The sequence below is a fragment of the Geospiza fortis genome, unplaced genomic scaffold, assembly GCF_000277835.1.
Source record: "Geospiza fortis unplaced genomic scaffold, GeoFor_1.0 scaffold190, whole genome shotgun sequence".
Taxonomy (NCBI): domain Eukaryota; kingdom Metazoa; phylum Chordata; class Aves; order Passeriformes; family Thraupidae; genus Geospiza; species Geospiza fortis.
This window is the reverse complement of record NW_005054328.1, coordinates 4,944,388-4,955,378: the sequence shown is the minus strand read 5'-3', so window position 1 is coordinate 4,955,378 and position 10,991 is coordinate 4,944,388. Positions and strand designations below refer to the sequence as shown.

Here is a 10,991-nt window from a genome sequence, read left to right as displayed (position 1 = left end):
GCCGGTGACAAAACTACTGCTAAAACTATTTTCAGCGCATTGCAACACACAAACCTAGGCTGGAAAGAAGAGCTCACTCGCTAAACCTTATGATCAGGAGCATCTTTAAGTTCCAAAGGGATGGATGAGTAGTGAACATAGAAGTGGGCTAAGCCAATTGTACCTCAATTTGCTTTTCCAAGGGTGTGATGCCATAGCATCTGCTGAGGTCCATGACACGTAGATTGCAGCCATGTTTGGCCAGGCCCATCCCTTGCTGAAAACAGTGCCAAGGAAGTGTGGGCTGGACCTACCTTCCACCATACAGAGCAATGAGTACAGTAACAGCTGCTCTGCCAAAGTATTGAGAAATGTTTGTTTCCAGCAGAAACAGGACAGGCAGCTTTACTAAGCATTACCTGTCTCCTCTGGGCTAATGGGAGCACTCTTTTACAAGCCCCAGAGAAAGAACTTCTCTACAACAGGGCTGCCTTTGAGGATGCTCTTCCCAAGAGACCACCCATCTTCACCCATCTTTTTTCTACTACAGCCTTTGACTTGCACTTGGTTCCCAAGGTGTTTGTGCCACTTCACTGGCAGGATGCAGGTCCACCCTGCACGACTATGGGACACAGAAGTAGGCTAAACCACTGGTTCCCTGCATGCTTTTACATTCTTGCCTTCCTGGCAAAGCTCCCCAGCCATTACTGGGCAAGGGATGGCCAGCAGTTTTCCATTCTGTGGGAACAAGTAGCCAATTTGATGAGAGAAATATGACAAGACTGAAAAATCTTCACTATACCAAATTTTCAACCTAGATTTAAATCTGAGCGGAGGGCAGAAGGTTAGGACTGAGGATGAAAGAGGAATGTCCTGCTGAGGCTGTGCCCTCACAGAAGACCAGCAAGGTCAGAAAACCCCACAAGAGCCCTGCTTCCTGGATCCAACATGCATTGAGCTGAATGCACAGAGCCCCAGCCTATACGAGGGGCCTTTCTGCAGTGGCAGGGTCACCTTCAATGTCTAGCAGTAAAGAAGTAACCAGTGCCTGAGTGATGGATTCATCCTGCTCTCCTGTCAAGCAGCACACATTAAGAGACACCTCCAGATAACCCCACTTCTCAGGGTCTTGATCTGTCAGCTCCTTTTTTAAGTGTTCAGGTTGTGTGAGCATCCCAATACACAATTCACAAGCATTGTTGCCATGCTTAGAATTTGATTAAGGGCTTTACTACAAGGAGATTCCACTGCATTAAAAATGTGTATAATAATTATTAATTATTTTTATTAAAAACATATAATTATTATTTACTGAGTAAAATTCCTGTCTTTGGGTCTCACTGTACACAGCCTAACAAGATACAAATTCTGAATTTGCGTCACACTCATTCACCCTTGAGTACATAAAATTTATTTGCAAACAGTGTCGCAGACATCTTTTTGTGAAAATCTTTTTCTTTAGGATTTTCCCTTCTGAGAAGCTGAGGCTTCAGAAACAGAATATAAACAATAGCTATCTGCTGCTGTAGAATGCATCAAATGTGTCTGTGATTGGGCCATCTTGAATGTTTACAATTAATGGCCAACCACAGACCAGATAGCTCGGACTCTCTGTCCAAGCCACAGATCTTTGTTATTCATTCTTTTCTATTCTTAGCTAGCTTTCAGAGAAAACCTTCTCTTCTATTTCTTTTTAGTTAGTTATAATGTAATATATATATCATAAAATAATAAATCAAGCCTTCTGAACAAAGAGTCAACATTCTTGCCTCTTCCCTCACCTGACAACCCCAGTGACCACTGTCACAAAACAGTGCTGTGACACCAGTCTATTTGAAAGGGGAAATAAAAGCAAACACACTTTCACTTAGGAAGCAGTCTGGACTGCCAAAACTGCTGCATGCCATTATAAATACAACTGTGCATGGAATACAAACAAAAATTGTATCCTGTGTCATTTTCTGTAGAATTTATTCACCTGAGACATACTGTGGTCTTGTTATTTTCCTGTTTTATTAAATGTGACATTGTTCTGTTGGCATTATTCCCAGTGAATGGAATCTGAAGTAAGTGCTGTTCCAAACCACCCATGGCATGGTCCATCAGTCCAGCTAATTTCTCTCTTATGCTGAGCAACATTTTCATTGCTATGGTAACTATACAGCTGTTACATGACTGGGGTGGGAAATCAGTTTAGGTCTTTATTCCAAGGGAACTCCTGCCTATTCTGCTATATCCATCTATGTTTTGGGGAGCAGGGATATTCACTGATGACTGAACCTCTTTATAGCCACATCTGCAAATGGAAAAAAACATGCCTGCCACTGTCAAGAAGCCCACACTTTACACTGTCAAAGGGATCTCAGCCATATGCAGAGAGGCAAGGTTACAGGCATTTTCCACCTCCATGGCACAGGACAGTTTTCAGAGTTGGACTAGAGAAACTAATACAGAGAATCAAAGCCAGGTGCCGGAAAGAAAAAAGTTCTGGTGCTTTCAGTTTGTGTGTCAGATCAGGACACCTCAGTGCCTTGCTCTAAGACATTGTTTGGCTTTTTAATAGATTGAACTATTATCACAGTCTAAGCTGCCCATTGGTCTCAGTTTATGGCTTCAGGTATAACAACCATGGTTCAAAGGTACCACCAAACCAACCTCTATGATGCATTACAGACAAAACTAGAAGCATGAAATCTGCTGCACAATTTTACTGGAGAACATATTGGGATATCAAAGTAGAGCTCACTGTAAGTTCTCTCAATGGCAACTGATGGGCTGAGGGAGCTGAAACCAATGTCTTTACTACTAGTAGACAATAAAAGGTTAATAATTGATGAAAACCTGTTTCAAGCAGTTCTTGTTAATTATCCTTAGCTTGCAGTATAGAAATTTAAATTTTTTTTCTGCTACCTTGAAGAATGTACAAAATTATAATTCCTATTTGAAAAAAGTAATTAAGCAGTTATGCACAGGATTCATGCATTTTCTTGACTTCTGGCAAAGGATGAAAAAGGAAAGGAGCTGCACTCAATTTTTCTTTGTAATCATTTTGAAGTAGTCATACTAATCATCAGAAAGAGACTACATAAACGTTTGGCCCTTACTTGCAAGTTTTGCTGCCAGATCTGTATTTTCTATGAATGCTTTAGAAATTATTTTCCAAGGCAATTATTATGTGCTAGGCTGGGAGAAGCTATTTTTGTAGTTATAGATACACTGGCATATTTTATTACTAAATTATTCTTATTTTTCTAAGAGCATGTCGGGGAGTGCTACACAGAATTAAATGCTAACCAAGGTAAGTTATACCTTAGCTCAAGGCCTTATCAAGAGAGATTGCCAAATGTCTCCCTTACATATGCAAGACACCATGTTCCTATGCCCTCAACACATCCTAAAGGTCTGTGTTGAGGTTTTATAATCTTAACAAGATGTGTTTTGCTGGGAGATGCTATTTCTTGTCTTAGATAAACTGAAATAAGAAAGAAAAAAAAAAAAAAAAGGAGGGCACATCACCTTTGTGTCTGAAACAGAAAGAAGAGATTTCCAGCTGAAATTTGAGATGGTTGATCTGAATTTAACTTGATTCTGTTCCTCAGTTACTCAGCTTAAGGGGACAGGAAAGAGAGCAGCATGGAGCAGAGGAGAGTGCTCCTGAGGAGAATGGTGAGCACAGAGTTAGGCACAGGGGACACAGACACACACACACACCAGTCAGGAGTCTTATGGAGTATATAAGGAATATAGGTTCATGCATATGAGGTGGTTTGAGACCTTAGGTTGGAGGGAGTAGGGTAGAGAGACATTTTGAGACAACAGCAAGGCAAGCTATGCTAGAGATTAGTGTCACTGGACAAACTGATGTATAAACAAGTGTGAAAAATAACACACCAAACATCTGGTATATTATCAATACAGAATTCCCTCCCTTGCCCTTGTTCACCGACCATCTGTGGCTGTGCAGAACACCATTGCAAAGGCCTGATCAAAGGTCTCCTGAGTGGAGTTTTTGAGAGGTTATGTCTCAAATATAAAGAGTCTAGGAGATGAGTTCAAAATGTAACCAAAGCCTTATAGGTTCACATTTAAAACAACTGAATTAGTTATTTATTTTAATATGAATAAAATACATCATAAGGCCTTATTTTAACTGAAGCAGGTAACTCTTCCCTAAAATGGTTTGTCTCCTCTTCATCTTCTATGGAGCTGATGCTCAACATTTTACTTTGTGCTCTGCACTGACTTTCATTTGATCAAGAGGGACACAGTTCAAAGCACAGATCAACAAGACCAAAAGGGAAACAAGATGAGCCCCTTCTCCCCATCCTGAGCTGGTCAATTGGTTTAGCAACTTTCTTCCACTTTACTGAGAATGAGCCAGGCACCACTCCTGACCTAGTGAGCAGAAAGGTGATATCATACTGTGCTTTAACTAACATACCTGTCTTTACAGACTTTGGCAAAAGCTGCTCTTGTATGACTACAATTCAACTAGCATGAAGTCACTTACTCCTCTATCATATAATCTCAAGTGCTTTCCCACCCCTCCATTTTCTGCCGGGTAAATATTTTTGTATCTTTTGCAAGTTGATTAAGACTTCTTGTTTTACTTGCTTTTAAGTCCACAGTAAGTGGATCTTCCTTACCTCATCTCACTGCATTTTAAACTGATTTCTTAATTCAAATAGGGGAAAATAGTTCCAACAGGATCACCTTTTCTATGGGAAGATGCAAATGCACTCAGGATTACGAGCAGGTACATACATATCAGTTGGAAACATTTCCAAGTCGGTGACAAAATCCAGACATTCCTCTTTGACCTCTACATGCCCAATCATCAATAACAGAAGCAATACATCCCTTGAGAAGTTATGAAACACACAAGGGAAGTGTATTTCTCACGGGTAAATGCAGAAATATATGCAAGTTGGGAGGAACATTCTGCTATTTTAAGGTTTAACACCATCATCTGCACCCTAGGGAGCGTGTCTCTCCGTTCTGGGGCACCCAGCAGCAGCTCCTGGCAGATGCAAGATGCTCAGGCTTGGCAGCCAGCATGGACTTGACAATTTTCTACACCTACTAGAATTTTTTACCTGTGTTGCCACAGCAACTCAGCATGTCCAGTTTGTGTGAAGACAGTAATATGTTTCCATGGGAACTATGCATGCAGGCCTGCCCTAAAATTTCAGCTGGGAAAACATGACATTTATCCAATAAGAAGAAAGAAAGGCAGGTAGCTAGCTAAGGGAATCTGTACACTGCCTACTCATAGGACTGTACTGAGAGACAACCACAGAACATTTACTCTGGCCAAGAACTAAGTAAATTTGGACTCTGACTAGAGTGTTGAGCCACTGATCACACACTCTAGGACAGCTATGTAAAAATATGATTTTTTTTACCCCTCAGTGATTGGCAGCTTTAATATTTATAATATCTGCTTAAGAAGTTGAAAGGGCTGTGGTACAGAGAGTTTGGGGTTTTGTCAATCCAAATTTGTCCAGACTAGCCTAGGAAAATTACAAAACCCCTTCTCTAAGTAGATTTAAATATCTGTAGAATAAAAAATGAAGTAAACTTATTCTTGCTGCTGTTTGTGTGAAAACAGCTATTTTAATTGGACCATTTAAAATAAGATCAGGAAAATCACATATTAACTTTTTAGGAGTGCAGATATATTTTTTAAATAAACATGTACAGGAAAAACCTAAAAACAGTTAAAAAACAAAACCACCAAAAAACCTAAACCTACTTTCACAGTACTATTGTGACTATTTATCAGTACTGTTTACATTACTAGTGATCAAAGACACAGATATTGAGACAGATTTAGGCATCAAACTGGGCTTCAGATGTATAGAAAACATTGTCTGACAGGCATAAATGGAAGGAAAAACAAAGAGACAAACAAAAAGCATGATGTTGACATGTCTGGCTTGTCACTGAACATTTCAAATGGCCCTGGGCACCCTTAATCCCACATCCAGCACAGCTGAACCAGCTCTCAAGACCTGCACAGGCTGTGCTGATTTGAATTCTAGTGATTACAAAGAGCTCAGAAACGTAGCTCTGCCGCAGGCAGCTCATTTTAGACATCTTGTTTTCAACCTAAATCCTGCTCTGGGGAGATCAAATAGAAAAAAGCATTGAACTGTAAGGTTTTAATACTTTTTATGATTTTTTTATCCCTGTCATTTCACCCCTTGCCCCTTTTAAACACGTAATGCAATGCATGAAAGAGTGGGAAAGTATCTCAACTTGACAAGATCAGTCATGGTACTTTCAATATCATCCCATAAAGGAATAAAAAAAGCTATACGGTAGTGCTTATATGAGCAGAGATAATTGCTTTGTGTGTAAAACATTTTGATATTCACCTAACCACAGAACACTGTATTGACTACTGGAAGCACTCAACTGAATATTTTAAGTACTTTGTTTCTCTTGCTTGTTTTTTAAGTCACACAATTTGCTGTGAGATACACCTTATCAGTACCAGCTCACACACAAACACAGAAAACTTTCAGGAATCACAGAATCATTTAGGTTGGAAGAGACCTCTAAGATCAAGTCCAGCCTTTGAACAATCACCACCTTGTCAACTAGATCATGGCAGTAAGGGCCATGTCCAGTTGTTTCTCGAACATTCCATTGCATGGTGACTCCACCACTTCCCTGGGCAGTCCATACCAATGCCTGACAGCCCTTGAAGAAATTCTTCTTGACATCCAGCCAGAGCCTTCTCTGGTGCAGCTTGAGATTATGCCCTCATCCTGTCACTGGTTGCCTGGGAGAAGAGGCCAACCCCCACCTGGCTGCAGCCTCCTTTTAGGCAGTTGTAGAGTTAGAATGTCTGACCTCCTCTCCAGGCAAACAACCGCAGCTCCCTCCTCGGCTGTTCTTCATATGACTGAGGCACTCTCCAGACCCTTCAGCAGCCCTGTTAACCTCTTTTAGACTTGCTCCAGCACCTCAATGTCATCCTTGCAGTAAAGGGGCCCAGCACTGGACACAGAACTCAAGATGCAGCCTCATCATTGCAGAGTACAGGGGGACAATCACTGCCCTGGCCCTGCTGGCCACACCACTGCTCATCCAGGCCAGGTGCCATTGGCCTTCTTGGCCACCTGGGCACAGCTGGCTCATGTTCAGCCATTGTCAACCAGCACCTCCACATCCTTTTGCACTGGGCTGCTCTCCAGTCAAAACATTTTGTGCCTGTTTGATCACATCACCAGCCAAAAAGGTTAATTACAAGAAAAAAACCTTGGCTGCCAGCAGCTCCACTTTAACATCAGCATTAAGGCTGGGATAATTCCTAATGCAAGCAGCCAGACCATGAGCATTGCTGCCTTCAAAAAACATTTCCACTTTATTTTAGATGCTCAGCCTGGTGGCCACCACTTTAGGAATGTATTATAAAATTTATGACCTGCAACAAGTCTTTCAAGTATTTGAACAACATAAGTAAAACTTAAAAGATCCAGTTCAGGCATTTTTAACAAATTGTATCATATCTGGATTAGCAAGTTGAAGTCAAATGACCATTTGTTGCTGAGCTACTCATACAAAGATCTGTTATCAGTAATAACAGATCTATTCAAAACTCCAAAGAACATCTGAGGCTTTTGGAAGTATGACAATTAATCCTAAATTACATCTGAAAAATCCTCAAAGTGCATAAGGTTTTGAGAGCAAGTCCTGGGGAAAACACTGAACTCTGCTTATCTCAGCAGAAAGTTCACTCTGGAACTTGGAAAAGTGTCCCTTCACTTAACTGCACTGTAGATACCAAATTATGACTGCTCTCAACCACAGTCTTCTGAAATAACTTGTGACCTATGGGCAACAACTGACAACCAGATCCTTTTCTAACTTCAAGTCCAATAAACTGAGGAGGGGCACTCAGTTTATTGAAGAGATGACAGCTCAGTTAAGCATAGCCTGTCACTATCAAATAGCAATTTCAGCCTTTTTGAAGGGTATAATTAAGATATTTTTCTTGAATGTATTAATGCCACAACTACAAGTCTTGCTTCTTCAGAGGAAGAAATATCACTTCAACACAACAGGAAAACAGAAACAGTACTAGATGTCACACAAAACAACACCTACATAAAATAATGACAGCATCTAGAAGGGGAGTAGCTGCTCTACTGCTTTTTTCTCCCAGATACTATTAGGCTGCAGATTACTGCCTCCTGATAACTCATTTTTAATACTGGAGTGTAAAAAACCACATTGATGGAAATAACCTCACTTAATACTAGTGCAACCTGTCAAATATTTTTAGATATTTCTGTGGTATTGACCCTGCTATCTGTGATGTCATGTTTTTATCTCCAGATTGTGTCACAACAAAGGATGCCTGACATCAGTCAAATGGTCACATGGGAAGTTTTGTGGGAGACCAAGACTCCATGGCTCTGTTTTGATTTCTCAGCTGGAGTACTAAGCTTGTGGAAACCTTTCTTTATAGCACTTAAATGAAAATACAAAAAAATTTGCAGAAATACATGAAGTAATGTAAAATTATTATTTTTTTATTATTTTATGTAAATTTTATATTTTACCAAAGGTACTTTTCTTCTCTGTTTACAAAGACAGAAATGTATCTGGATCACTTGCAAGTCAAATAAGAGACATCAGATGAAAAGGAAAATTTTTCAATGACCAATTACCTGAGTTACAGCGCAATATTTAATTTCAGACAGTATTGCTCTTTGGACTTTTTACAGTAAGAAATAATAAGCTTTATCAAGTCAAAACCTTAATCAGAGCTTGTCACAAATTTCAGAATTCTCATGAACCAACAACATGAAACACCTGACATAATGTATACTATACTTTTTTGCTTGCCTCTACAATAAATTAATACCCTGGATGACTTAAATATTAGCAAAAATATTTACAAAAAGAAGATAAAACACAGTATAAAACTTCTTTTCCAAGATATGCTTCTTCCAAGAAACAGTTTGGTACCAAGAGTGAAATTTCAAGTCTTACAAAATTGTTTCTCACTTATTTAAATTCATGAAGATAAATAAATAATACTGAATTATACAAACAAACATTGATATCCTCGTATGAGTTTATGCAGTAAAAGCATGTATCTCTTCTTGGGAGTATCCAAGGTCCTTCAGATATCTGAAAGTCAGAAATCAAGTTGGCAATATTAATATTTGGAACTCAAAACCCACCACAGACACAGATGAAGCACAACTTCAGCACCACTTCCTTGTTTTTATTCAGACATGCACATTCTATTTTATCCCTGCAAATACATTTAGAAAACAATCAATGCATAGGAGCTCAGATATACTACATAAACCTTTTGGGTGATGAAAACAATTTCTAAAATTACACACGGATATCATCTGAATTATCTCAGATTTCTCAAGAAGCAGCATAATTATTGGCCAATACACGTTGACTTCAGTAGGACTGCAGAAATGCAAATGCCACCATATTCAATATTTTGAAGCTGGGCTTCAATAAATTTCAAAAGAGAAATTTATAGGACCTTTTATCTTAAAACATGTATTAAAAAAAGGAAAATAGTAGGTACAGACACAAATAAATGCATGAATTTTAAAAGAATTGAGAAAAATGCTTCTGATAGAACAACTGCTTTGATCCTCTGTAACTTAATTTATCAAGCTAACACCAAGAAAGAAAGCTTATTTCCTATTATTTCAACTTTTCTATGAACATCAAATTAAAAGCAGCATTTAAAACCTTGGGGAAAAAAGGTCACTGTTAAAGAGCTGCTTTTAGAAAGTTCTGGACAACATACTAAGTAAACTCATGAAACTTATACATTGCTGATACTTACTTAGCTACACATAAATATAAATATACTCCTCAAGTATGGTGCAAGGTGATTTTTTTAGTTCCTTTTTTTGTTTGTTTAAATTTTGAAAATTTTCTTAGAAAGCAGACAACATAAGGGAATTTTTAAAGACTACCAAATCAGAAACACTACAGGTAATTAGGTGATCAAATTCTAAAAAATTTCTCACTTTCCAGTTCATTATTTAAGATACTTACTGTACTCCTTGTTCTGTAAAAGGTGCTGGACCACAGATGCAGATAAGCACTTTGGAGTCTCTTCTGCTTCTTTTCACAAACTCAGACAGAAGAGATGGAGAAATCTTCCCCTGTTTACCTACCCAGTCTTTTGATGGTTGTGAAAGAATGAACTGAACCTCAAACCTGGTAAGGAGAAGAATATTTCATAAATATTACCCCCGATTACAAATCTGCTACACAAAATGCTAGTGACCATGACACTGATGTTTCCTATGATTATCTTCCTGTTCTGCTCAGCTCCCCACTGCAGTATCAGATCTCACAGATATTTAGTCATTCCTACTGATCAAGTCAGCCAAATCACCTCCAATATTGAGTATTTATTTAACCAAATCTTTCAAAATTAAAAATTCCAGCTTTCTATTTCTTACAAAAAGCTCTAGCTATTAAGCTGGGCATCAATTAAGATACTTAAGCACAGATTTTACTGTTCCATTAGCACTTTTACACAAATGTTGGTGTAGCTCAATACACAAGCAGTGAGATAAGAATGCTTGGCCAAGCTTGTGAATATGTCAGTACAATGTCAGTAATGAGAAAATACTCATTACTGAACGCTGGTTTCAAAAACTCACTAACAGAATGGTAACTGAGTAAAAACCAGACACTTCTGTATCTGAGGCTCCTATGGAAAGGGAGAGCAGGCTTTTACTGTATATTTGCACAATGTCTAGACTACAAAGCTTTGAATGTGCCAGACATCACTAGGGTATGAAAGAGTACTGATTTTTCACTTCAGTGTTGTGAAGGAACAAGTGATTTCTATTGAGGAAGAATTCAACTAAGAATTAACCATAAGCAAAACATATTTTTATCACATAAAATCTAAGCAGTGACAATTTATCTTGTGGTAACAGCAAGGCAACTGAAATTAAAGGGTAACCTGATAATCCTGTGTCTCCTGACAGAACTATGGC

General features: G+C 38.8%; 1 protein-coding gene across 1 annotated transcript in view; it reads right to left on the bottom strand.

Moving 5' to 3' along the window:
* Nucleotides 1-8,504: 8,504 nt before the first annotated feature.
* LOC102037540 (cytochrome b5 reductase 4) overlaps nt 8,505-10,991 on the bottom strand; it is a 28,770-nt gene continuing 26,283 nt past the window's right edge. The window contains exons 14-15 of the mRNA XM_031057191.1: nt 10,033-10,197; nt 8,505-9,129 (exon numbers count right to left, since the gene is read on the bottom strand). Coding sequence (XP_030913051.1) covers nt 9,075-9,129; nt 10,033-10,197 — 220 coding nt within the window. The 3' untranslated portion in view covers nt 8,505-9,074. The remainder of the gene's footprint in view (nt 9,130-10,032; nt 10,198-10,991) is intronic.